This window comes from Leptonotus elevatus, chromosome 16, assembly GCF_054856555.1.
Source record: "Leptonotus elevatus isolate MCC_2025b chromosome 16, RoL_Lele_1.0, whole genome shotgun sequence".
Taxonomy (NCBI): Eukaryota; Metazoa; Chordata; class Actinopteri; order Syngnathiformes; family Syngnathidae; genus Leptonotus; species Leptonotus elevatus.
This window is the reverse complement of record NC_141254.1, coordinates 13,206,218-13,234,121: the sequence shown is the minus strand read 5'-3', so window position 1 is coordinate 13,234,121 and position 27,904 is coordinate 13,206,218. Positions and strand designations below refer to the sequence as shown.

Here is a 27,904-nt window from a genome sequence, read left to right as displayed (position 1 = left end):
TGATAAAAACAAGCAAAGACAAAACCTTTGATCATGTATGTATTCAAATCAAACACAATTTAAATAGATTTAGATTAGGTGCACATACATATCCAAAAACATTAGAGGTACATGGTACCAAAACTCCTTCCTTTTTATCCACACCTCAGTAAGGCTCCAAAAAAACAACAAAAAACTGGTTAATTCATTGAGCACGTTTCCAGTTTTTTTCTGAGATGCATACAAAAATAATAATAATAATAATAATAAACAGCGGCCACCATTTAAAAAAATTACTGACATTTATATTTATATATGGGATAAACCAGTCTACATTATACATATGTATAGCTATATATACCATTTATAACATGGAGTTTTCCATCACAAGTGGAGCATTTGAATTCATCACGGAGTTATTTTATTCTACGCTCTGAAAGGTGCCAAAAGGTTTAACACAGGAGGTATCAGGTCTTCCTCTCGTTCATTGTCATTTGCAGATCCTCTCCCAAATGTCCATCTTACATCGTTCATAATTGGACAAGCAGGCTAAAGGTGTAAAAGGGGTAACACTCCCAAAATCTTATTTGGCTATATTGTTTTTTAAGAAAAAATGTCTTCTAAAAACAAGGAATGGTCATAAAAAAAAAAAGGCATGGGGAGGTGTGTCGTGAGGAAACGAGCATAATTCAGTCTGTGCGACATCCTCCGGAGGTCCGAGACGAGACAACACGACGAGTCTGCAACGGTTTGGTCGTAGTCTTGACGGACATGCTTGGTCTTTGTGCGAGGTTGCTTTCAGAACCGGACTGAGTTTGAAAGAGTCGCCGTCGTGTGATGCGAGGGCTTTGGCTTCACTTCAACTGACCCTTGCGCACTTTTATAGTGTTACGGAGTCGGAACAATGAGGTGCAGTACTTTCAGTTTGTTGTAGGGTAAGCCATGTGTATAGTCAGGAGGCGGTCTTCTTCGGGTCATAACTGCACGGCGACAAAACAAATAACATACAAAAGCAATTATTTTCTTAAGCAGCTATCATGGAACTTTATGAGAGATTATTATTTTATTTTTTTTATAACCCAAACCTTGGTGGACTTGACAGGACTGTCATGGTTTGACTGCACAACATCGTTGACGATCATTTTAGCAATCTGCCAGGCCATTTCCTCCTGAGCCTTCAATTAACATTTTAATAAGATTAACTTCTGTTCTATTCTCATGAAATAAATGCCTTGTCACAAATTTGACATGGAGTACGCTTTGTTGTGGTCTCACCTCATTTGAGTTGCCCTGCACCCATTTCTTCATGGCTTGTGAAAACATGAAGCCTAAATGGGAACAAAAGGAGGAGTTAGACGAGAAGGTAACGTCGCCCGAGAGTGCGTCGTACCTTTGGATTTCTTCACGTCTGGTTCTGGTTCAGCCTCCCTGATAAATTGGCCCAACTCATTCACCCTCCCGAATGTCATCTTTCTGAAGAGAAAACAAAACAATAAAACACAGTAAGGAGCGGTGCTAGCAAAAAGATTTAAAGGATAGATCCAGTTATTGTGATTTTTTTCATAGAATAAACTACAAATTGATATTACCATTTACAAATGACAATTTCTTCCTTTAACCTGTACATTTTGACCCAAAATCAAGTTCAGGTGTCCATTAGAACGCTAAACCTAACTTTTCAGCATTCCACTGAACCGAAGCATACATCAACATTTTGGAATGACAAAAAGGCTCGACGCAGTAATTTAAGAAATTATTACTTTTGGGGTGTCACTTCTAGAAAAAATACATAAAATATGGATAGTTTTGAAATGATTCAAAGTGGTTTCAATTTCCATTCAAATATTTCTACTAGGGGTGTTAGAAAAAAATCGATCAATTCTCGAATCAATTTTGATATGCGGCCGAATCGATTTTTAAACATCAATTTTTTAGGGGAATATTCAACAAAAACGTCTTACTTAGGGTTAGGATTCACACATTAAGCATGGAAGAATGTTATATTAATGGAACATTAAGCCTTAATATTTTAATTTCAGTGCTGTTCAAACATGAAACAGACGGCAACCTGTTTGTTAAATGCAGTGGCTCAGTTATAAGCCGGAATTTTCAGATCAATAAATACATTTTCATACAAATCTTTCAGTATACATGTACAAGTTTACAAATGAGTATTTTCTAAATTTGAGTAAAAAAAAAATATATATATTTTTTAAAAATCGCAATAATCAATTTATAGCTTCGTATCGGGATTAATCGGTATCGAATCGAATCGTGACCTACGAATCGAATCGCCAGGTACTAGGCAATTCACACCCCTAATTTCTACTGTACAGGTCAGGATCCACGTGGCTTAAATAGTGAAATGGTGGCATTGCATGAGCTTATTGGAACTATGGAAAGGAAAATAGGAGGTAAGGAGATAAGCAATGTGTGCACTAATAATGACAGCATTCAAGCGACACCACTCACCCAGCATATGGCCGCTGGTACAAAGATTCCGGGTCAAGGCTGGCGACGTCCACCGTTATGGCCTCATCGAAGTTTTTCAGGATCTTTATGACTGCCTTTTTGGCACCGGACTGTCACGAAAATGCCATGTTCAAAATATGCACACAAGTAACATTGGATTTATCTCTCCTGAAACGCTTATTGCTCTTTGGCATTAACCGTTTTCTAAATGTCACGTAAAAGTTGCTCGAGGACATGAGGGAGGGTCGGGGGGGTCACCTGCATCAGAGAGGCCTCGCCGGCGCTTGAACTCGAGCGCTCGTTGTCCGCCGGCCCGCCCTGACCCGGAGTGTTGACGTTCACAAACTCGTCGGCCCGCACCGAATTGAGGAGGTCGCTCAGATATTTGTAGTAAAGGTTACTAGACAAGAAGCCTGGCATGTACACCTGAACACAAGAACAGTTTTTTTGTTTTTAAACAATGGATGTCGTGCCTGGACGTTCCATAGATAGTGAAAGTATACAAGGAGCCATATTAACTCATTCACTCCCAGACATTTTCACGGGAGCAAAGGGGGTTGCTTCCGTGAAAAATGTTTTACTGGATTTGGACTGATTTTGCAAGGCCCACAGAATATTGTGTTCTATTGCTATAAGAACATGGAACCTACCAAAAGAAAGATTAGAGTGTCTTCTTTCATCAGGAAAAAAAAAAAAAGTATATTTCTATCCGTTTCTGTTTTGCAGCAATTAGCATTAGAATATAGCCAAGTTTCATCATTATTCACAAATCTATTAAGAACAACATGGCCCTGCCACCTGCTGGCCGTTTGTGTAATAACTACCATTTCTTCAACCGCTCTAGCATAAAAAAGCACAAAAAAATGGTATAAATGCGTTTTTGGGAGCAAATGAGTTAATAACACAGCAAACTTGGCCTGTACCTTCTCCATGGTGGTCCAGGCTTGTCTAAGTGGAGTGGTAAAACATTCGGGAAGAGGCCCCCCCTCCCGGCAGATGTTCGACTCGATCTCCATGCGCACCGAGTCGCCAAATCCCAGCGGGTTCGTCGCTTGGAGTGAGAAATATCTAAGAAATGAACAAGATGAATTCTCATTTTGAGTTGCAAAAATAAAACAAAGCCCACGCGACTTTTAGTCCGAGTAAGTGAAATTGCTTTAATAGATCAGTTTTGGTCATCAACCTAAATTGCTTACAATGAATCATTTGCAATTAAATGACACCTACTTGTCATAAAGGATCATGGCGTCATTTTGGGCCTCCTGGCCATCATACTGGCCTTTCTTAGCTGCCAGTTGGTTTTGAAAGTTGTCAGCCGCGAGCCAGAACTGCAGTACATTCATTGCTTCCTCCTTTTCCATGTACTGCAAAATTAAAAAGAGAGAGAGAGAGAGAGAGAGAGAGAGAGAGAGAGAGAGAGAGAGAGAGAGAGAGAGAGAGAGAGAGAGAGAGAGAGAGAGAGAGAAAAGCACTGAACATTTCACTGAAACTTTGTGTGGTTTCCTTAAGATCGCCCTCGTTTCATAACAAAGAATGTTTGTGTGTGCAGAGCTGACCGTTGTGTCATCGAAACATTACAAACGATGGTAGATTCGCAAAAAGCCTTCAGAAGACGGTTTTTGTGTATTCGTTCATTGCCCCTTAATTGGCACTATGCTAAATAATTCTTACAGGGGAAGTCAACCCCAAAATTTTCTTCACAATATGTTCTAAGTAGTCAAAAATCGACATTCTGATTATTATTGTGTTTGTGGAATATAAATTAAGCGGCAAATTCCACCCGTTTATATCCATCTCAGGGGGGGGCAGCCATTTTGCCGCTTGCTGTCAACAGAAAATGACATCACAGGTGCTCAGGGCTCTAACGACCAATCACGGTTGAGCTTGCGAACGGCCACGTGAACCAAACTCAGGAAATAGGCGAACCGTTACCCGATCAACTGTGATGTCATTCTCAGTCGACAACAAGCAGCAAAATGGCCGCCTCCTGAGATGGATAAAGACGGCTGGATTAAAATGCTTAATTCATATTCCACAAATGCGATAATAATCGGAATGCTGCGTTTGACTGATGGGGGTGCAAAGAACATATTGTAAGGAACATTTTTGGGTTCACTCCTCCTTCAAGAGTGTCATAAAAATAAATATCATTGGGCAGTTGTGTACGAGCTACGGTGTCTTCAATTTGAAAGATCGAGTAAGTACGTAGATCAGGGGTGCTGAAATTCGGTCCTCGAGAGAGATCAGAATCGTTATCAGGCTTCTTTTGCAAAGCTTGCTGATTAGCTGATCATTAGATTCAGCTGCGCTGCAGGAGGGGAAACATGGAAAACAGGCCGGATGGGGGCTCTCGAGGACCGGACTCGAGCACCCCTGACGTAGATGATGTGGTCTACATGCAGCATTTAGTGAGTTACACTTTACAGACTGGATCAGCGCTCTGATGGTCCGTCTGTTTTGTTACGCAAAAAAGAAAAAAAAACAAGTGAACCAGGAAGTGATGCAATGCATTGCGCAAGACGGGATCTGTTATCACAAAGATGAAGTCAGTGAAACAAGAAATTCAGAGAGTTTTGTCGTTTCGTCTATTTGTGTTCTCTCTTTTTTCTTTTTTTCTTTTTTTTTTACAACAATGACCAGTATTGCTAAAGCTGTCCTGATTTCTCCAGGTGCAGAATTATACACACAAATTAAAACGGATTAGCATTGTTTGTGCACATTTAAATCTCAGAATATCACGATGACCATGAAATTGACTATAAAATATTTCTGCTTGCTTCCCGCAACTCATTTCAGTTGTTTAGAGTTGTGCGGATCCACATAACTGCGAGTGCACAAATGTACATTCCTGCTTTCATAAGTTGTTGTTATGTTATGGCCGACTCCAGCATTGCGTCACTCCTTCGGGGCCGACTCACCTCCGAGAAGTAGAAGAGGGCCGACTCACAGAACAAGATGTCGGCCAGGAACACCGAGCCACTCGTTAACACTTCAATCTGGTATTTACAGAAATGATGACTCCGCAGGAATTCAATCAAGTATCTAGGGACAAATTGGTTAAAGTTTAATCGTGCGCACCAAACTATAACCGAGGTTGTGTGACGATTAACTCCACCAGAAACTTACTGTTGCTCTAAGATGGCGAAGACGACTGACTGTGCGATGACAAAGCAATTTGGGTCCACCATGCCGTCTTCACCGCAAATCTTAGCTAAACATACGAAGGACAGCAGCAGATTCGTGTAAACAAAACTGATTTTGTCAACGCACATTTTTCGCTGGACTAAAACTAGTCTAGACTCGACTAATACCCTCATTAAATCCTTCACTGCCATTGACGACTATAGACGTCAAAAATTCATGTGAACTATTTCTATTAATTTAACTTTTTTTTTTTCATTTCATTAAAAAAGAAAAAAATTTAAACCTTGATTTTTTATTGTACATTTTTAACAGATATAAAATTATCATGTGATTAAGTACGATTAAACGCCCCTTATTTTTAATATTTATTTATGTATTTATTTTTAATTAGGCCCGTCAAATTTTTTTTGTAATTAATCACATGACTTCACTTGTTAACTAACATCTGTTCTAAATTTACAATCTTTTTTTTCTAGGTTTTCATACTCTTGTTAACTAAAATGAAAAAAAAAAAAGTTAAACTAATAGAAATAGTTCAAATGAATTTTTGACGTCTTCAATGGCAGTGAATGAGTTAATAAACAATAACTGGGACTAAATTACTATGCATTTTCGTCAACTAATGAAGACAAGATAAAAATGTAATTGACTTAATAAAAAATTGACTAAAATCTTTGGATATTTTAGTTCAGGAACAAAAAGGAGACGAAAATCATATGATTTTGTAAAATCTTGTCTCTGCTAATCTGTCACTGTGATGTTGTCGTGACACGTCCACTTTCAAATCTGCGGCTAGTGTGAAAAAAAACAAAACATAAATTGTAGTTATAATGTAATATTAATCCAATGCATATAACGTTCCAACAATAATGTTTACCCAACCGCTAACTAATGCTGGCTAACTTACTAGCTCATAGCATGGAGCCATAGTAGCCACTTGTTGTTGTGTGTGACGTAAATGTTATGTCAAATAGTTTTAGATCTGAAATGTTCAACATAATCTGCTCACAAAAATATATACATTGACACTTTTGTTGACTAAAACTAGATGAATAAAATTCTGTTTTCTTGGACTAAAATAAAGACTAAAATGCTAGATTTATAGACGACTAAAAGTGGACTAAGTAAAAAATGAGATGAGGTTGACTAACTATGATAAAAACCAACAAGCGTGATTGAAACTGGACTAAAACTGAGGCAGCAGACTCAAAGTCATAAGTTATCTTTGCTAACGCAGAAGAACAAAGTCCATCTTACCAACGATATCATTTCGGGTCTGTTCTGTGATCGGGATGGGCCTCGCAGCATCCGGAGAAACGTACTTGGTGAAGATTGTAACAGCGTCTTTTTCAATACCTAAAACAAGACTAGGATTAGTTTGGATTATTTTTTTTTTTTTAAGAAAATATCCATATAAAGTCAACAAAAAGCTTACAGGCAGGAAGCACGAGAGCAAATATTAATCTGATTAACGGCTTGAGCAGGCAGCCGGAAGAAAGCACCACGCAGGATCGCAAAGATGGACGAACAGGAATGCAATCAGGAGCTAAGCTGCCTTACTTTTCATGAGTTTGTCCGACAGATCTTGCAGGCTGATGTTCGACTGCGCTTTGGAAGGGGTCCCGGTCCTGGATGAAGGCTGCCTGCTGGGACCTTCGGCCGTGCCGGAAGGGTCCTGCTGCGCCGTGACTCCGGTGCTGTTCCGGTCCAGGACGTGGGAATTATGCTGGGGGAGCTCCGGCACCTCGGAGCCGGCGACGGGTTCAGCCAAGGAGCTGTGTTTGACAGAGTTGAGGTTGTGCGCTCGGACCCGTGACCAGCTGGCCGAGCGGAAACTCTCAGCCTCCAGCCAGAAGCCAACCAGGTGGTCAGCACCCTGACGCTCCATGAAACGCATGTAATGGGGGATGGCCACATTGTCCCGAAGCACTTGGTCCACTGTTTTGGACAGCCGAGAGCGGGTTTCCTGGGGCTGACAGTTCACACTGGAGTGACCTGCAACACACAGCAAATGGACCGTAAATGAGGTGAAGACACAGATTTAGAGTATAGACAACTTCAAAAAGGCATAATTTGACAACAAGTAATTGCAAACACTAGTATAAGCAACAGAGATGGGCGAGTGCCGATATTAGGTATCCGTATCAGGCCTATAATTTTTCAGCGCCAATATCAAGTATTAATAATCAGGGAGACCGATAACCGGTATTTGGAGCCGGTATTCTTTTTCACTAAAAGGGAAAATGTTGGAGCAAAAAAAAACAACTTACAATTTAAGATTTGCTTCTTTTTTTTTTTTAATTAGACATCTTTTTTTTTTTTCTAGAAAGTTCTGGGTCCTCCCAGGGTCGTCATCAAGTTTTAAAAAGTTAGATGAAAACTTTTCTATAGTAAATACATTTTTAAAAGTTTTTAACATATCTGATTTGTTAAGCTTGACTTATCTTAGTTTTCATTCAAAACAAAAACAGAAGCTGCAGAGAGTTTCCGGGGTAGAAGCATATCTTGTAAAGTTAACTGAAAATATAAATAAGTACTTCCATGAAGTTAATACACTTTTAAATTGATCTGTTATCAGCCGTATGGTTTTTCAAAAAGGCAGATGCCAAAAGTCATCAAAATGCTGAACATCGATGCCGATAATCGGCCCGGTTGATAATCGGTCTAACCCTCGTATCAAACATCCCTAGTAAACATCATTATTTTGATACGTCAATTAAAAAAATTTAATTCACATGATGACTCATATTATATAAATTCACTAGACATACAGGGAAAAAGACGTATTGTTTTTTCTATTTTTGATCATTTATTAACATAAATAAGGAACAATCTAAATTAATTTAAATATGCAAATGAGTTAACAATTAGCCTGCCAAAAAGCATTTTTTAATTAATCTCATCAATATACAAGTTTAACTTTTTCAAATTGAAATACTGAAATAAATGACCTTTTGCACAATATTCCCATTTATGGAGGTGTACCTGTATTTGATTTAAAACTGTTGTTTGTTAAGAAATTACTTTTTATTTCAAATGATTTTGTCTGTAAAAAAAGAAAAAAAAAAGAAAAAGGCAGACAGGCATGTTTTGGACTGATCGGTAGAATTATGTTTGTAAGGCAACACAAGAATATATAGTCACATGATTACTACTTTCGGTTGTGATGGTAAATAGTTAAATTTTTATGCAGGCTATCATATGACGCTCTGACTTGTATTTAGGCAGTGGTTAGAAATGTTTACAGCTATTGGGGGCGTTATTATAAATAAATATGCATTTCTTGTGTTTGGCTTTGGAATGTTTTGCTACCATGTCATACTAGCAGCAAACTATGCTATGCCGTGAATGACCGGAGATTGCTTGAATGCCATCTGGCATTCTAAAAGGATGAAATCACAGGAATGTGCCCGAGGACTACAAAAGCAAATTCAAGGACACGTTCATTGAAAACAGTTATTAGTCATTCCGGGTCTTTTGGGACGTCCCATCATGTGAAAACAGCAGACAAAAAAAAAATCCTGCTTTAAGTGGATGGCTCACCAATACACGCGGGAAAGATCACATTTTCACTTCAACTCGCTGCAAACGATCAATGTTATGATAAGTGTTTTTTCTTGACGCCTTTTTGTTGCCTGGGCAGCGGTACAGGTTTTTCCACCTCTGTGTTGCTTCCCGTCACGTCTTCCACACTAGCTATTCAGCACCTCATGTAAAGCCGTACATCTATCAGTGCAGTTTTTTTTCCACTGGACAAAACAGATTCATCTTGACATGGCAGTGTTTGCTATTGCCATGGTAACCAATTACCCCATGACCTTTATTTGAAGATTATTATCGATAAGCGCTACAAACGGTGTAAGAATTCAGGGTCCGTACCGAGGTCACCGAAGTGCGCGGCTTCCATGTGGCTGGGCTGCTTCTTGAGGATGGCCGTGCGACCTCGGGCGAAAGAGTCCATGTTGGCAGAGATGGCGTTGATGGCCACATGGCTGGGCCCCGCAACTTCCTGGACGGCATGGTTCTTCAATGCTAGCGATGGCGAGTGAGGGCTGATGAGGCCTGTGAACGGAGGGGGATTTGCAGAACATTGAAGAGGAGAATAAGGAAAGGTTGGAAGGGCAGTTCGTTCTTAAGATGACGTGAAAAGGTATTTAACGGGATGTTTTTTTTTAGATTGGTAAAAAATGTATAGAACATCTTTCAACAAGCGAAGAGTTGCTCGTTTTCATATATTGCTAATAATTAAAAAAAAGCGGTGTCTAGAGATAGACCGATATGTTTTTTTTAATTTGTAGTCAAGGAGGCCGATAACCGATATTTGAAGCCGATATTCATTTTAAGTTAAAAAAAAAAGGGGGGGGGAGGGGGGAATATATTGGCGTCAAAAAAAAAAAAATTACAAATGACAATCTTGACTTTGTTGTAATGTCTTAATTAATTAATTCATGCTTATTGAACATTAGGCTTTTCAAAATGCAGAAGTTTTTTTTTTTTTGAAATCTTAGACAATATACTTTATTTTAAATTTCTAAATATATATATATATATATATTCATGTAGCTCCCAAGGTTATTAGTACGTTTTAGAAGAATAAATGGAAACTTAAAAAAGTAAACACCATAGCTTTGTTTTTTCCTAAAAAAAAAAAAAAAACTGAAATCTTAAACTATCACATTTCTTCGTCTTAATGTCACACACAATCAAAACGTTCGGAAGGTTCCCAGGGTCAGCAGCATCTTTTATAAAGTTAACTGAAAATGTAAATAAATAGTTCCCTGAGATGAAAATGGTTTTAGCTTTACCTTTTATCGGCCATCAGATTTGGGGGAAAAAAAGGTTGATATACCGATATTCATCAAAATGCCCAATATCGGCGGTCTATCCCTAGCAGTGTCCCTCCATCGTTTACACTCAATGAATAATGATGAACTCACCTCTGTTGGCTTTCGTGTCGGTCACTCTCTCAGGTTCTTTGCTTTTGGCTGCAGGCAGACACAGAAATATGGACATTTAAGTGTAGTCATGGTGTCTTCAGAAAGAATAACAAAGAGGTTACTTGATTGATTTTGCCTTTGGAGGTTGAAGAAAAGAACACGTGTTCTGTACATAATATCTAGTTTGCAACCGATGCATTTGCCGTAGCACACAATTAAGTTCAAAACGCTGTACATTTAAATAACAAACCCCGGGAAAACACCCACTTCCTAAAAGCCACTGCAGTCACTACATAACAAGAGAGATCTTTTCTTCTCGTTTCCTCCTATGGTAGAACTGCTAAGTCAGCTGCTTTTCATCCCTGTAGCCAATGAGGAAAATATGTTTGCTCTCGACATTGTAGACTGATTTCCTGAATAAACACAAGATTACTACAGTTTTTGGGACGTTGCAGTCTTATCACCCCCACCCCTGAGGACTTTCAGTCCTAGTACAGTTATTTACTTATTTCACGGTTTTTAATTTGTCTTCACAGCACTGTAAAAAAAAAAAAGTGTGGGTGTTGGGGAAAAAAAAAGAGATAACCAAGATTTACCTGTAGTTAATGTGACACAATGAGGAAAATAGCTGTCAAAGCTTACCTGTGGGTATGGATAAATACGCAGGTGTTGCTTAAGTAGAATATTAACCATGTTATTGCTAACATATCGCTTTATCCCCTATATTGTATTTCCTGGTGGCCCTGTACAGTAGCTGCATTATATCAGGCAGCGATGACGATGATGGGGAGGCTACTCGGAAGCTAAACGCTACTACGTGAGCCGCACTGCAGGCATTCGCCGAACCAACAACCTATTAACTTAGACAAAATAACAGCCACGTTTAAATTAACGTAAGATTTAAGTTAGTTGATCGTTTTCCTCTCCCGCTGTCTTTTCCAAGTAGCTCGCTACAGTTGACGCTGTAGCCGAGGGCTTCCTCACCTTTCCGCTTGAAAAACGACATGACGGTTTCACTCAGAACGTTTCCTCAGCTCACTGACACCATCCCGTGGGTTGACAGGTCCCTTCATTCAAATAGATCCGCACTGTACACCCAACACATGGAAAAGGTGTGCGAGTGTACACCCGGTGAACGCTGTCAAATCCCAATTTTCGCCAAATCCACTGCGAGATCGGCAGCCATGTTGTCAATAAACCTCCAACTTCCGGGCTTCTGGTACACGAGCATTGTGGGAAATGTAGTTAGGAGAGGATAATGCTTGTGTCGCTTTACTGCACGAGTGTACAGTAATTAAAGGCAAAACGTAAATAATGTATTTTAGAATTTGCCTGTAGATCTACCCATCTATTTTCCGAACTACAGTACACATTACAATAAGAAACACAGCATACACGAATAACATTACACACTGAGTCCGAGGCTACACTCGACTGGATTTTGTGCTGTTGTTGGCCACTAGAGGTCTCTATAGACTATCAGAATGCATCGGTGCATTTCAGTGCTTTCTTAAGTGTCTTAAGCCACTTTTAAGAAAGTAGCAATAATACCCATTTATGTTGGTAGTGTTTGTATGTATTATTTTTTTTAATGGGGTTTCTGTAGCAAAAATTATGCCTTGGTTCTCTTATGGTTGTTTTGTATACGCTGTGTGATATTTGTTGAAATATTATGCATTTCCTTATTGTTGCTATTTGACTATTTGGATTGTCAGCCATCTGTCATCTCATTCATCCTCATTTGTAAACTGTCATCTGATACCTTGTCTGAATAAAGAAACTCAACTGAACACCAAGAACCAGCATATTGTATTCTCAACATACATTCCAACCAATTTCAAAGTCTACATTTTTGAAACAATATTCTTTGTTAGCCCTATATGCCAAACCTTACTGTTAACCTTTACCATCATTGTTGCTTATATTTTATATAAAAAAAAAAGGTTTAAAAAGAACTTATGTCATCAAAAATAATAGATTAGTACAATTACAAATTAAAATTAATCTGAGCTATTATAAACATTTAGGAATAAATACATTATAATAAAATGTAATACAGTACAACTAATAGTCAACACAGTCACATACACACAAAGTAAATAAAAAACAACATTTTACCGGATCACCAATATTTTGTGACGTGGTGATGATTATCATAACAATAGGATAAAAAATAAATGATCAATAACTAAAACGTGAAATTACTGGAGAAGCTAAAGCGCTAAGTTGAATATATAAAAAGAAAAAAAATGGAAACATTTATACTGAATGACATGGAATAATATTGAACAATTTCGAATTAACATGGAATTATTTTTTAATGATCTGAACTCTTTAAGGTTAGAAGAATATATCGTGGAAAGCAAGTAGTCATGTAGAGTAGTTTTCTTTTATCCTTAACCTCGCCTATGTGAGGCCCGCCTCTCAACCAGGACTAGTCACAAATTAGTGACAAGATGTCCTGTTAATTTTTTTTTCCTGTTTGTAATGCATGGCTTCATTTGTAAATAATTGGAAATCATCACAAAGTGAGTTGGTTTGTCTTTTATTTCACTATAAAAAGGGGAGAACGTTCACATTTACATTTAGCCTCAAAATTACAGTACAGCATACTTAAATTATTTGCAAAGGAAGTAAAATGCATTTTCATTTGTTTATTCTTCTATGAAAAATACCAAATAATAATACTCAGTTTTTGTAGCATTTTTTTTCCAATATGTTGCAGACCTGACAGCAGAAAGGTTGGCTTTGTACAGAGCAGAAAAGGGCCGTTGCTCACACCACCTCTCTTTGCGTTACTTAGCCTGATTTCAATTAAGAGTTGAACATGCAATGACGGCAACTACACAAATCTTCCTATAGAGTATACCGATGCAGTGAGATGCTTGGAATAGGCTTGCAATGTAACACTAAGAAAAAGAAAAGGCGACAATGTCTCATTTGTTGTGTTTTTACCCCCTATTGAGTCCCAACTAAACTTCCTTTTTTTTTCTTTCTTTTTTCTTTTTTTTACAACGTGCTGGGTAACAAACAGCTTCTGCGGTGAACATTTCAGAACAATTTACCAACCATGAATATGGCGAGTGAGAAAATCGGACTAAAAAATAACATCACTACCTGAATAGACTTCAAAAACAAACTCCTTAGAGCATCTCTCTAATTGCACAGAACTGTACAGGCACAGATATATATATAGATATTTAAAATAAATACGGCTAATCTGGCCAAGAATCAATGGGGAGGGAATGTCTGTTTAAGAAAGAGACACTCTTTGCCAGCCGTTCGTTCCTTTCACTCACTCACACACACACACACACCTCCTCCACATGCGCAAAGCCAGAGAGACAGAAAAAGGAAACAACAGAATTATTATAAAACATAAATGCAGTTGTTGCGGAATGCCTCTGAACAGGGGACAAAGCTCAACGTGGCGTCCCCGGGCTTGATCCTGTGCCACGGCGCCAGGCTGTGGCCTCCGAAAAATCCCTCCCTCGTATTACAATTTTAAATCAAGGGCGGGGGGTGGGGGTGGGGGGGGGGCTGTACAGTCAAGAGAAAATAGAGAGGAGAGGCGAGGTAGCAGGACCGAGGATCGTACGCAGTCTCTCACTCTCCAGGTGTCGCGAGATGGGCCTTAAACGTCGGTGGAGAAGTAGAGCGTGTTCCGCTTGAGCTCGGCAAAAGAGATGGGAGGATGCTGCAGGTAGTAGAGCAGCACTTGCACCTGCAGACACAAACGGGTCACACACGTTTGACACTGTTGGACATCAATCAAAGCATATTACACATTTAGCAGCAATGTTATTTTCGTCTTGAGGAGTCACCGATACCTAACATTTCCCTTCAACAAAAACAATGACATATTTTTAAGAAAGACCCATACATCCCAATTTGACATATTCCATGCAAACAAAAGTTTTAGCCACATTTGAGTCAATTCCATATTTGATAAAGGTTTGAGTCTAATTTTTGTTATAAATAAATAGTTATAAATAAATAGTTTTAAATAAATAGTTTTAAATAAATACATAAATAAATAAGTCTTACAAGATTCACATCATCATGTTTAAAGTTCAACATAGAATTTTGACATCGGGGACAGTAGTGCCATCTATCGGTCAACTAATAGAATGCAACCATTTTGAAGCACGCAAGCTACGACGCCTCCGACAGAAGTCACAAGTCTACCATCAATGGGCTCTTTGCACAAATCCACTACTTCCTGAACTCCATACCACACTCCTTCGTTTCCTGTCTTCCAGGTGTGTCTGGCGATTGTCCAGCACACCTGGATTCATCAGATTGATTGTCTAATCATGAAAGACAGGAAATGAAGTTCAGTGAGCAAGCGAGCAGGATCGAGCGGGAGCGGCTAGCAAGAATGAGCCGGCGTGGCTAACGAGGGCGGCTAGCGGGAGAAGCTAACAAGAGCAAAGCAGAGGTACTATAATTGGTTAAATTAATAGGCATACAACTATATATATATAAAAAAAAAAGAAGTCAATTGATGTGATAGAATATACTTTTTTTTGTGCATATTATTAAAATTAATAGTGGGTTTTTAAAATGAACTAATTTTCAGTTCACCACTAGATGGCACTGAAATCAAACATTTTCTTTGCCACTTTGACATCAAGTTCAGTCAACTATCGGGGGCACATAAACACAAAAATACATTTTGATAGCACGTTGACCACACAACTGTCACCCAATCTGCGTTTACGGTTTCTGATTATTCTTTCTGAGCAATGGCCAACATAATATCTGCATTACACAACATTCTACACAAAACAGTAATAGAAAAAAAGTCATATTGTTCAGTCACAGCTTAACCATCTTAATAATCGACCGATTCATTGATCAAATAATTCTCTGAGGACTGGCTCAACTGCATTGCCCTCTCCTTCATATTTGTGGCTGCCACTAAAACCGTAACACGGTTTGATTGATTGGCAAGTTCTGCATCATCGTATTTTGTGTTCCCTGCTGGTCATGATCTCATTTGATTTGCACTTGATTTGATTTACGCTGCAAGACGAACCAGGACATTTTGAAATAATGGAATATGCAATATGCACTTTACTTGTTGCTTTATTACATTACGCGCATCCAGTCAGCTTTAACGTTTTATACGCTTCTAACAAAAACACAAAAGCCCTTGAGTGATCTCCAAGACAAACACCGACTTCCTGGAACGGATGCGTTTGTTCATGCTGTAATATTTTACGTTATTTACTCAGGTAATTATTATTATTTTTAGTCATAAAATGACAGGAATGAACAGGGAGCACATCATTCCTCGTGACAGATGAATTGATGCAGTTGAGAGAAGGCCCCAAGACACACTAAAAATGTGCGGGAGGGAAATTAATATGGAAACTTAAGTTTACTGACCAAGCTTATTTTAAGGCACGAACCCATCAAACTGTTTCAGCCGAGGTCATGACCGCAACGGCAAAATTTACGACGGAATTCTGTTCCTATGGCGCCAATGTAACCCCATTTGCACAGAATTGGAATTCCTCGTCTTACCTGTCCCATGACGTCATGTGACCAGATGTCAGTGGCAGAGGTCATATTCTGTCCCTTGCTGCTCTCGGACTCTGAGGGCCTGAGCAGAGTGGGGCCAAATACCGTGGCCAGGTTATGGAGGGACATCTTGTTGAGGGGCTCCTTCTCCGCCACCCTGTGGAAGCAAACGAGGCCAACGTTCAAAACAAGGCACACTCAACGGCCAAAACATTAGGCACACTTGTATGCTACAATGACATTTGGTACCAGAATTATTATGATAAAAAAAAATTAAAAAATCTGATTTTACAAAGACAACTGCTGTAATACCACCTTGCAGCCCACATCCACACACACAGCAGTTCAATAGCTTATGACCACTAGAGGGCAACAAATGACCATTAAATGGTATGAAGTCGCTTTATGATGGCAACCATGTAATGACGGTATTCTTGCCATGTTTCCAGACATTTTGGTTTAATTGTTCTTTGCACAGTAGAAAACAATGTGCTTCTTGGAAAGGCTGTAAATCAGATGTATTAGTTCAGCCTAGAGGTGTTCCTCAAGGATCTACCTTGGGCCCACTTTCTCTCTCTCTATTTTTTATTAATGACCTTCAATGTATTTTTTTTCAGACACCTGAGCATCGTTATCAGGCTTCATATGCAGAGCTTGCTGATTAGCTAATCGTTTGAAACACCTGTGTTGGCTGTGGGAGACATGGAAAACATGCTGGATGGGGGTACTTGAGGACCGCGGTTGAGAACCACTGGTTTATCAGACTGCATCAAAAACTGTTCTACTGTCCCTTAATGTGGTCTATCATTAAATGAAGTAGGTTTTATATCATGTTGTCATTTTTTGTACTTACTTGATGATATACTGAGGTGGCTTTTCTTTAGATCATTGACGAAAATGTCACAATTTCAGTATCTCTTTGAATGCATTCATTTTAATTTCCCTTATTGTTTGCAAAATGAATCCGTCTTTTGTAAAGACAAGATTTGTAATTACAGATTTGATCTTGGATTGCCTTAGAGATTGATTTGGTCTTGCGGCAGCTTGAGCAGAACGTACCGTTTGAGGTGCTCCAGCAGAGTGAGGAAGGTCATGAGGTTGGGGTCGGGCAGCGAGCGCAGGAGGTGCATCATGCAGTTCTCCTTGGCTGCGGGGTCGGACAGAGCTGCGGAACGGAGGGGAGGAAAAACACATTACGTCCAGTTGTGTCCAGCTCAAAATTTCCATCGCTCAGGTGAAAACTCGTCTCACATATTCCCTCCATGAAGGCCGGGTATAGGCGGTCGGTGAGCAAAGGTTCCGGCAGCTCCCTGAAGTACAGCTTGAGGGTTCCGGCGATGGCGTTGATGTCCATGTCGCTCAACATCACCAGGATGTCTTTGGTATCTACGGGTCAGATAGCCAGCCAGCTTCAGTCACAAACGCAAACCAAAACTCCAAATAACACAGCTGCTTTGTACTCCAAGGGATGAAATCATCCCTCAAAAATGGCCGTGCGGCAATCTATGCAGGCGAGCTCAATAAGGGCACACTAAAATGAAAGACGACACTTGGCTCTTGGTGATGTAAAATGATGTGAACAGGTGCTTAACATCATACAGCACTGCCAGTTCATGCAAATCATAACTCTGCTTCAACACAACCTAACAAACTTCTTCTTTGATTAAAAGGTGGTGGGGGGAGGACAGGGAGAATGGGGGGGAGGACAGGGAGCGAATTAAGGGGAAAGAGTAAATGGAGGACGAGCGAGAGAGAAATGGAGAGAAAGGAAGGGGAAGAGAGAGAATGTGAAGAGAGAGAATGGAGCGGAGAAGAGCAAGAGAGAGAATGGAGAGAGAGAGAGAAAGGAGGGGAAGTAGAGAGACAGACACAGCGAGAGTGCGAGATAGAAATAGCGAGAGAGTGAGAGAGCACAAGAGAAAGAGAGAGAGCGAGAAAGAGAGACAGAGAGAGATAGAATGAGGGGGAATAGAGAGAGAATAGGGAGAGAGAGAGAAAGGAGGGGAAGTAGGGAGACAGACAGATGAGAGAAAGAGTGAGAGAGAAAAAGAGCGCGTGATAGAGATTGCGAGAAAGAGAGAGTGTGTGAGAGAGAGAAATGAAGAGAAAGGAAGGGGGAAGAGAGAGAATGGAGAAGGGAAGAGCAAGAGAGAGAATGAGGGGGAATAGAGAGAGAATAGGGAGAGACGGAGAAAGGAGGGAAAGTAGAGAGACAGACACAGAGAGACAGACAGAGATGAGAGAAACAGCTGGAGTGCGAAAGATAGAGAGCGCGAGATAGAAATTGCAAGAGAGAGTGAAAGAAAGAGAGAGAGACAGAGAGAGAATGAGGGGGGATAGAGAGAGACAGAGAGAGAGAGAATGAGGGGGAATAGAGAGAGAATAGGGAGAGAGAGAAAGGAGGGGAAGTAGAGAGACAGACACAGAGAGATGAGAGAAAGAGCCAGAGAGAAAAAGTGAGGTGGCGAGAGTGCGAGCGCGTGATAGAGATTGCGAGAAAGAGAAAGCGAGAGAGAGCCTGAGAGAGAAAGAGATTGAGCGAGAGAGAAAGAGCACGAGATAGAGCGAGAAAGACAGAGAGAGCGAGAGAGAGCGACTTCTTACTGGTATCAAATGCTATTTTGAGGGCCTGGATGTCAGTGGCCACCCCTGAGATCCTGTAGATTCCCACCTCGTCGATTCCCCTCTTCTCCACTTCCTCAATGCACTGGCGGACGATGTAAGGCACCTTGGATCGCTCGCGCCTGCAAACGTCAAGCGTGTCATCGTACACATCCTGATAATGGCCGCCGCCATTTCTTCCTTACTGTTAATATATGACATCCTTCACTTTAAATCACTATTGTTTTTCAAATCCAAATCGTTTTGTTTTTTTACACCCCTTAGTTGAAGGACATTTAAGTTTGAATACACTTACTTTGTTACCACATTGATTTTGACTCCAAACACACCACTCTGTTTTTTGGATGGCGTCCTCTTCAAGCTCAAGTCCCTACTTGTAAACTTCATGGAGAATTCCACCTTTATCTAAAGAAAAAAACACCATTCTAAGTATGTTACACAAATGTTTTGCATTCAGTTAATTTCATATTTCAGGCTTTTAGTCTCCTTCTCAAAAACATAGTGCCAGACTTAAAGATATCAGGAGAAAATCTGCCGAAAGCTATTTTGTTGGACATCTCACCCCGTTCATCTCGATAACATCCATGTGCCAGTTCTTGGACTGCACCGTCTGAGGATCGAGCTGGAAGACACAACAGAGACAGAAAGACGGTGAAACATGCTGGTTGGATAAAGATGCATTATCATCACACGGGACGGAACCTGCTGCTTCTCGACATGATCAGATTACTGTCACAAAAACAGATCTGACATTGATTCCGCGGAACGGATGACTTTCTTTCTGGATCAACTTTCAATGAAAATCAAAAACTAGAGCAAAATATCCACTAAACAGTTCAGTTTGGCACAGTACACTTTTTTTTCTCTCTCCAAAAATCAACTCAACATGCATGGTGTTCAACAGGGTTCAATTCTGGGGCCTCTGCTGTTTTCATTATCTGCCGCCCCTGGCGGTTCCATCTTAAGAAAACAGCTAAAACACCTAAAGTTTAAAAAAAAAAATATATATATATAGTCTGTCTCTACTCCGATGTTATGTCAACACAACACAGTCTCTAATAATGAACGTTGGCACACAACACACACTTATTGGCATCGTAAGGCTTCAGCCATTACACGTTCTCAGGGAGCGCGTTTCATTGGCTCGTAAAAAATGCCATTTGTCCGTTTTCCCAGCAGGGATTGGGTTTGAGATGAGTGACAGGTAATCATCGCAAGTGAGTCTTTGCGCAGCTACAAGACGACGCCTCTCGTACGCCCCCACACCAAGACGGCCGATTGAAAGAACAAAAACCGATCCGAAGTATTCCCTCCCCTTTGCCCGCTGCTGAAGTCTGATTAAAAATGAATGCTGTCCAACAGGGTTGTAAAAACAAAGTGAATCCTATAGGAGGCAGCGTTTACACTCATTGACCCTCACCCAAACAAATGCTTTATTGGAGCTGCTCGGGCAAGAACTTCCCTTGAAACAAAATTTGTAAAGAGTTTGTAGCAATTGCTCAATATAATTAGACGTGATTTTTTTTTCACTTTTACCACCAAATGAATATCGGTTTCAAATATCGGTTTTCGGCCTCGTTTTGACTCCTAATAATCAGTATTTGGATCCACCCAGTTTATCACTTCATTACTTAATTATTTAAATATTACAGTGGAATCGCTGCATTTATTATTATTATTCCAATGAATTATACATTTTTGGAGGCCTCAATTTTTTATTCTTTTTCAGGGATGATAATGATTATTTGGAGCCGATGTTCACTTTCACTCAAAAAGGAAATATTTGCATAAAAATTTCCAAATTTTTTTTTTTAAGTCTTAAAAACTTCAACTAAATAACCTGCTATTGTTTTCTACGGTAAATACCCCCCCCCCCCCCAACCACCCAATTTAAAAATACCTGAATCCCCTTATTTTAGTTTTAATTTCAAACAAAAAATGAAGGTACCGAGAGCTTCCAGGGTCAGCAGCATCCCTAAAAAAAGTTAGCTGAAAATTCTAATAAATAGTTCCATTATGCTAACTCCATTTTAAATGGATTCATTATCGGCTGTTAGATTTTTAAAGAAGGCCAATGTTGATTTGTCTTTCAAAAGTCGCTGATAATTGGCCCGGCCGTCCCTAGTGCCAACATTCCCAAACACACAACTATTTGTGCCTGTACTATCCTGATGAGAATTTGAGGGTCCCCGAAAAATCCCTGGCAACTTTTTTTTTGGGCCTTATTTACTGTCAATTCTACAGTCAATTCTTCACAGGGCGGGAAGCAAAATACTGAAATAAAAGAATATATCTGAAAGAGAACATAATGTGGCTTCAGTTTAAACCCTACTCTCGGTAAATCAAATATAATGACAAGAAAGTCAGCATTTCAGCCAAAAGTTAAGATAGAAAATCTCCTCCTATATATAAAAAGCTTTATGATTATTATGATCACATGACAATCTATTACATGTGCACATATGTCTTGTGTTTCATGACTAGATATCCTGCAGCTACTATGATTCCGATAAGGATCACGTTATTCCAGGATTAAGGCTCTCTTTGTGTACCGGCGGTATGCAGACAACACAGCACACACGGCAGCTCTGAGCAAAGAACACAAACTTGTGACATAAACTGCCAAATTATGTAAAAATAAAAAATAAAAATAAAACACCTGCACATGACATTTCAAAGATGCTGGATTCATTTCATTTGTTTCCTTACATAGCTGTGCTTAAATATTTATGAGCTTCAGAGAGCTTATGATTAGTCCTTTAATTAGATACTGCATAACGCTCAAACGTCACATCTTTTATTTTTTTTAAAGCTCACATGACCAAAGCGAGCGTTGTTCCAGATGTGACCCATCCCCGCTTGTGTTCTGCACAAAGTGTAGGCAGCGCAACTATTTTTAGGTCCATGGACCACATCAGCATGTTTACATGTGAGGCAGCAACCGGGACTTTCTTCCCTCAACAGCAGATGATGTCACCCCGGGCCGGGCCGGCCATGTGAGCGCTTTTAACTTGGTTACTATGTTGCCGTCCTTCGCCACATTGCCGCCTGGGCCAATCGGCGAGGGCTCTGCAGCTGGCTGAGGCGTATGATTTGCGGAGCGCCAGTATCTCTGCGGGCACAGCGGGATTATTTTATAGGGTGCGCACAAAGCAACATACAGGCCCGCATGACACTTATTACGCAACGTCCTACAGCCTGGTTGACTAAGAGTGCTGATGCGCGCAGACTGGAGCATTAACCATTAACTCATTCGCTGCCATTGACTGTTATAAACGTCAAAAAAAATCATTTTAACTTTCTATTAGTTTAACATTTTTGTATTGCACATTTAGAACAGATATAAAATGTGAGATTAATCGTGAGTTAACTATTGAAGTCATGCGATTAATTACGATAAAATTTTTATTTGCCTGACGCCCCTAATTTTTAATAATCCTCTCGTCAGGCAATTACAATTTTTAATTGTAATTAATCGAACGACTTCACTAGTTAACTCACGATTAATCACACATTTTATATCTGTTCTAAATGTACAATAAATAAATAAAATCTAGGTTTTCATACTCTTGTTAATAAAAGTGTGTGGGGGGGGGGGAAGTTGAACTAATATAAATAGTTTAAATGAATTGTTGGCGTTTATAGCCGTCAATGGCAGTGAATGAGTTAATAAAACACAAATTAAATGGGAATGAGATGTCTCATGATTATCTTTATGGGTAAAACATTTTCTTCCCACTTTTGTTAACAAGAGTTTGAAAACCTAGAATTATTTTTATTGTATTAGAACAGATATAAAAAGGTTTTCATACTCTTGTTAACAAAAATGAAAAAAAAAAAAAAGAAGAAATAGTTCAAATGAATTTTTGACGTCTATAGCCGTCAATGGCAGCGAATGAGTTAACTTCTTTACAATCACTTCTAAATGTGACAATGCAAAAACTGAGAATCTCTGCTACATGCGACAGAGGTGATTTCTTCTTATGCCGTAGAAACATAAATAATAATTATTGTTAGCAAGACAGGAGGATCAGGGCTGCATTTTGAGCCTCTGATGAGTCTTCAAGATCTTGGATGGAGTGTGATAGTCAGCAATGTTTCATTTTCCACCTTGTGGCCTGGCAAGAACATTGTGTGACCTGTCAATTCGGCTCTCGCTTGTGGCCTTGACCAAACATAACAACATGTACCATTTAATAAGCTGCTCGGTAATCCAGAGGTAAATGTTGTCAAATTGATTGAGGAGGTATTATTTTCTCTGTTAGATGCTACGGTGCCAAAAACAGCGTGCCGACATGTACGGCATCAGATGCATTTCATTCTCCGTGGTCGGATATACACGTTGGAGATCATTTTGCGCAATCTTCTGATTTAATTTTGGCATAAACTATCAAGTCACATGCAAAACAACCATTTATCTGCTGGTTATGTTAGATTCTAAGACAGGGGTGTCAAACATACGGAACCGGCCCATCAGGAGGTCCATTCTGGTCTATGACAGAACACAAATCAGTTTTTCAGTAAAATGAACTGTTGTTGCTAAATTTTTCTCACTGGAGGGCGCACTGATGACCACTTAAATGACATATGGCTGATACTCAGGATTTGATGTAAAAATGTTGCGCTCATTTTATGAAATTTCAGATTACTCTGCAATAACATAACAATAAATGGAAATATTTTCAGAATGTACTTGTAATTATTTGCACCAAAAAAAAAGGAAATTAACATTAACACGATGTCTTTAACTGTGTGACTGCACAGTCTTGTTTACATTTACAATGCTAGCCCAAAATGGCCGCCACATCCAACAATACAATGCGGATTCCAAGGCGCACAGTAATTGTTTGTGAAAAGGCTAAATATGTAGCATAGTGATTTGTTAGTGAACAATCGTGTTATTTCTTCAAAATAACATCTGTATTCAGTTATTTCTAACTACATACCAATAAAATGGATGGATTACTTGCATTTCCCCGAACAGGAGTCAAGGTAACATAAATTGATGAAGCGAGATTCCACTGTATCTCATCAGCACTAATCAAAATACAAAAATGACAGAGCATTTGGGCTAAAATGCAGCGGGGGCAGAAAGTGGAATAACTACGGATAAAAACGCCCAAATCTGGTTGTCTTCCACGGGTAAGCCGCTACGACAGCTCCATTGTTCTCAACCCAAAAGCTGGCTGAAAGTGCACAAAGAAAACAAAAACAAATCCAGCAAACGGGTCATCAGGCAGAGAACATGACGGCTAACAAATCCCCAGCAACACTCAAATATGAGCATCATCGGAATTTGTGTCAGTTTGGCACATTCACACAGTCTCACTTTAGTCTAATTACTTTCCAAAGGCAGACCTTCCTCCCACTTCATATCAAATCTCTTAGGTGATGCTTTTGCTTGAGGGACTAAAAATGGATTTGTCCGCTTCCTATTAACTAGACTGTTATATGAAAATGTACAGTGACTGCTTTTTGAAAATACTGTTTTACAGTGCTTTAGTGCTGCATTGCAACACAAAAAAATGGCTTATTTTGTACATTAACTCATTTACTGCCATTGACGGCTATAGACATCAAAAATGAATTTTTGTTAACAAGAGTATGAAAACCTAGTTTTTATTGTACATTTAGAACAGATATAAAATGTGTGATTAATCATGAGTTAACTATTGAAGTCATGTGAGTAATTACAATTAAAACTTTTAATCGCCTGACGACCTTAAAAAACTAGGACGCCAGGCGATCATTTTTTTAAAATTTGTAATTAATCACGACTTCAAGAAATAACTCACAATTAATCACACATTTTATATCTGGTCTCAATGTACAATATTTTTTTTCCTAAAGTGGAAAAATGTTAAACTAATAGAAATAACTAAAATTAATTTTTGACGTCTAAAGCCGTCAATGGCAGTGAATGAGCTGAAAACCAAAACTGGAAGAAAACTTTGGACAAACTGACCCAAGCAGTGGATCAGTCCAATATTGACCAAAATTGGGTAATTTTCGACCCAACTGTTTTCATAGTTGGGTCAAAAATAACACATCAATCAATTTAATCCAATCTTCTGTTATAGAAATTATTATTATTATTTTTTAAAGTGTTTGTTTCAATTTTGGTCAAATTGACCCAACTAGTGGATTGGCCCTTTTTTTTCCCTTTCTTTTTTTTTAACCCGAATTGACTTTTTTACTTGACGTTTTTAGATTTAAAAAATTAAACTATGTTTTACTACTTAAACTGAACACATTTGGATGGACATTCGTTCTATTTTTGTCTGTTTGATGTGAAACAGAACCTTGTGCAGGATTTTCTTTCTTGGATCATTTTTGAAAAGCTGCAGCGGCACGGCACGGCACGCTCGCTTTTAAACAGAGAAGGTATGTGATCCTCTGTCAAACAGCAATCGCCGTCAAAGCTGACGTGTGGGACGGGGGTGGAAAGAAAAGAGAGAATTGTAGCAGACTTGATAGGATCAAAAGGTAACCGAGCTCAGAAACTAACTGAAGCACTGCAAGTGTGCTCTTAAAAACAGCTTTGCAAAAGCCTCTTTGAATAAATAAAAGTGAACGGATGAATGGGACCTTCACATGGGAGTTGTGTGCAGTGTGCATGCGGAGCGGGGGTGACACTGTGATGAAATACACAACCGCAATGCCGTCTGCTAACATTTAGGTGAAAGGAGGAGATCGGGGCAGGTCAAGAATCAAAGCAACACCTGTGGGGCAGAGCACGGAAGCCTCATTTTTTATTTTAACGCTGTCGCATTATCCCGTTAAGTGGAAATTTTAGTAGGCCTCCTTCACACTTCCTGTTTACTATTGGAGACTACAGATTAATTGTAGGAAACACAAGTGAAAACAAGGTTGAACGTCTTCTATAGACAACTGCATCCTACGTGGGTACACCCAAAGCGTGTGAGAAACCAATTATCTTCAAGGCCAAAGTTGTAACAAAAGCTTCCCTTGGGACTTAATTTGCATGAAAACGAAGAGACAAATGTGCATGTGGCCGTTAATTAATGAAGATGTGCAGCATGTAAAATGCCAAAAGGGGATTGGGTCAACTCTGAGAAAAAAGCAGTGACAGTATTTAAATTAAACACAAGGGGGCTCTAATGAGGCAGAAATGCCACATACTGAACATACAGCACATTGCCTTTTTATATGTTATGCTATTTAGAGTTTCACATCTTGCTTCTAAAATTCTAAATATTGTTTCAATTGAGAAAAAAAAGGTGCCTTAATAGATGGAAAATAGATGCACGCACACTAATTAATTTCTGCATTAAAAAAAAAGAAGCTGTTTATGTAGATTGCGATGAGAAACCATCTTGTCAGGTCGAGACCAGATGATAAGAACAATAGTCCAGTCTGTACTGAATGACAGCAGGCAGATGGACTACACTAAACAAAAAAAGTGGACAGATGGAAGTGACAAAGTGATAAATAGAAGCAACATATAGCCGAGCACAGCCCGTGTGTGCGTATGCCGGTCAGAAACCTTTTGTCTGAGCAGTTTGCTGCGGACGCGACCCCATAGCTTGGCCCCGGTGTTGGTGTGTCTCTTGAGTACGGGGGTCTGCGGTTGGCTGGACAGGTTGTGCTGATTCTGGTCCAGGCAGCACTGCTGCTCCAGATGCTCGCACACAGAGTTCAGGTTAACGTCCGACACGAAGATCTCCGTCATCACAAAACCTCAGGTGCCCTCTTGCAACAGACGCGGGTGGAGGGAGGAAGGAAGGAGGAGGATGAATCCTTTTGTAAACTGACACAGATCAATGGAAGCTCCTGATGTGGTAATTGAAGAAAAAAAAAAAAGTCTCTCCAGTAGATGTTTTTTTTTTTAGATCTTTGTTTCCAAAATGACAAAAAATGGAATGGCAGGAAGACACGATGTTGCCATGGTTTCTGAAAAATCTTGTCAACAATTCCACTTGGAGCTCGATTCACAGTCAGCTGCTAACATCTCCTCGCTGTGTGCAGTGTGACTACCAACACAGACAGCGCAAGCGTGACAGAGCGAGCGAGCAAAAGAGAGGGAACTGGGAGGGGAATGAATGCGCCCCAGCCACTGAAGCGACTGTGCTTCCCCAGATGTTGGTGGACACACCTCCAAAATAGAGGGTGGGGGGGGGGGGCAAAAGACCCTCAATGGCAAGAGAGTGAGAGCGCAGTTGCTGTACAATGTTGTTATTCAACCATTTGACCTCTTGTCAACCTTTCCCAGAGTTGGTCACCGCAGCCGGGAAGTGAGCAGCAGGCAATGTGACGCAGAAGAATCCCTGTACGAGTGGACATCAGGGAGATTTTCTGGTGGATAAAATGTAAAAACTGTCCAAAAAAAAAGTGTTAAAAAGGAACCCTTCTCTCTTCCTCTCCCCAAGCCTATTATAATTAAGCCTCTTCCACGCTGCATGGTTCTCATTTCCAATGTCCCGTCCCCGCTTGTGAAAGTCAGTCACCGTGAACGTGCTTTAACCCTTTTACGCTACGCCTGTCGGCTGACATTGAAAAGTCATCGGCAGACAACGGCACGCACGCACCAGCTCGCATCCTCCGAGACGCGTCAAATCGCCGTCTTTATTCGGAAAGGGCAGTCTGCTCTTAAAAAGGCGTCTGAATGGATCAATGGGGGGCGCGGGGGGCTGGGCATGCCTGTCAAACTCCATCTCCATCCACTGTCTCACATTCTTTTTCTACTAGAGGGCAAAATATTTCCACTCAAGAAAAGACACCAGGCTGCATTCGTAAAGTCTTTCTGTTGGGCTGAACAGTCGTATGAGTCAGGCGGTAGTGTGACGCCTGCGAATGGTACAAACATTCCTACAGTAAACAGCGGAAGTTCTCGAGTTGAGTGCCCCCAAGGATGTACAATTCAGTGTGACCACAATGTTGGCAAAATGTCTCTAAAGGGGACACACTGAATGGAAAATTGACAAATTTACAAGAGAGGTGTGTCATGTTTCGGTTTTGTCGGGGTTGGGTGTTGGTGTACTTCCAGACGGAAGCAAAAAAAAACAAATCTCGTACACACAGAAGGATTTCAAGACTTGCGTGTGTCCAAAAGAAGACGCTGAGGACGTTTAACGGCTGTAATGTAATGAAACAACATGAAAAAGACGAACACAGGAGAAGTGAGAATGGCGGGTGATTCAAGTACAACACCGCTTGTTGAACGTTGGAATAAAGAAGCAAAATATTTTGCTGCATAAACA

The 27,904-nt window shown here is 39.9% G+C and overlaps 2 protein-coding genes across 7 annotated transcripts in view; both read right to left on the bottom strand.

Moving 5' to 3' along the window:
• Window positions 1-23: 23 nt before the first annotated feature.
• On the bottom strand, window positions 24-11,736 carry akap10 (A kinase (PRKA) anchor protein 10). Its single transcript, XM_086057954.1, has 15 exons — window positions 11,517-11,736; window positions 10,533-10,580; window positions 9,475-9,657; window positions 7,156-7,590; window positions 6,853-6,951; window positions 5,578-5,662; window positions 5,370-5,493; window positions 3,679-3,815; window positions 3,375-3,519; window positions 2,710-2,877; window positions 2,452-2,561; window positions 1,370-1,452; window positions 1,255-1,307; window positions 1,065-1,154; window positions 24-959 (listed from the first exon to the last, which is right to left on the bottom strand). The coding sequence occupies exons 1-15, from the start codon at window positions 11,536-11,538 to the stop codon at window positions 954-956; spliced, it is 1,788 nt and encodes a 595-aa protein (XP_085914080.1). The 5' UTR covers window positions 11,539-11,736; the 3' UTR covers window positions 24-953.
• A 1,325-nt stretch (window positions 11,737-13,061) lies between these two features.
• abr (ABR activator of RhoGEF and GTPase) overlaps window positions 13,062-27,904 on the bottom strand; it is an 85,250-nt gene continuing 70,407 nt past the window's right edge. For all 6 annotated transcript variants that reach the window (XM_086098367.1, XM_086098363.1, XM_086098362.1 and 3 more), the window contains 7 exons: window positions 19,246-19,305; window positions 18,979-19,088; window positions 18,666-18,805; window positions 17,313-17,447; window positions 17,121-17,226; window positions 16,065-16,218; window positions 13,062-14,256 (listed from right to left, as the gene is read on the bottom strand). In XM_086098367.1, coding sequence (XP_085954493.1) covers window positions 14,167-14,256; window positions 16,065-16,218; window positions 17,121-17,226; window positions 17,313-17,447; window positions 18,666-18,805; window positions 18,979-19,088; window positions 19,246-19,305 — 795 coding nt within the window. In that variant the 3' untranslated portion in view covers window positions 13,062-14,166. The remainder of the gene's footprint in view (window positions 14,257-16,064; window positions 16,219-17,120; window positions 17,227-17,312; window positions 17,448-18,665; window positions 18,806-18,978; window positions 19,089-19,245; window positions 19,306-27,904) is intronic.

Coding starts and splice junctions, on each gene's coding strand:
- akap10 (XM_086057954.1), bottom strand. CDS start 11,538: ATGTCGTTTTTCAAGCGGAAAG. Junction 9,658..10,532: donor CGACACGAAAGCCAACAGAG/GTGAGTTCATCA, acceptor CTCCGTTCACAG/GCCTCATCAGCCCTCACTCG. Junction 1,155..1,254: donor TGCAGGGCAACTCAAATGAG/GTGAGACCACAA, acceptor TGTTAATTGAAG/GCTCAGGAGGAAATGGCCTG.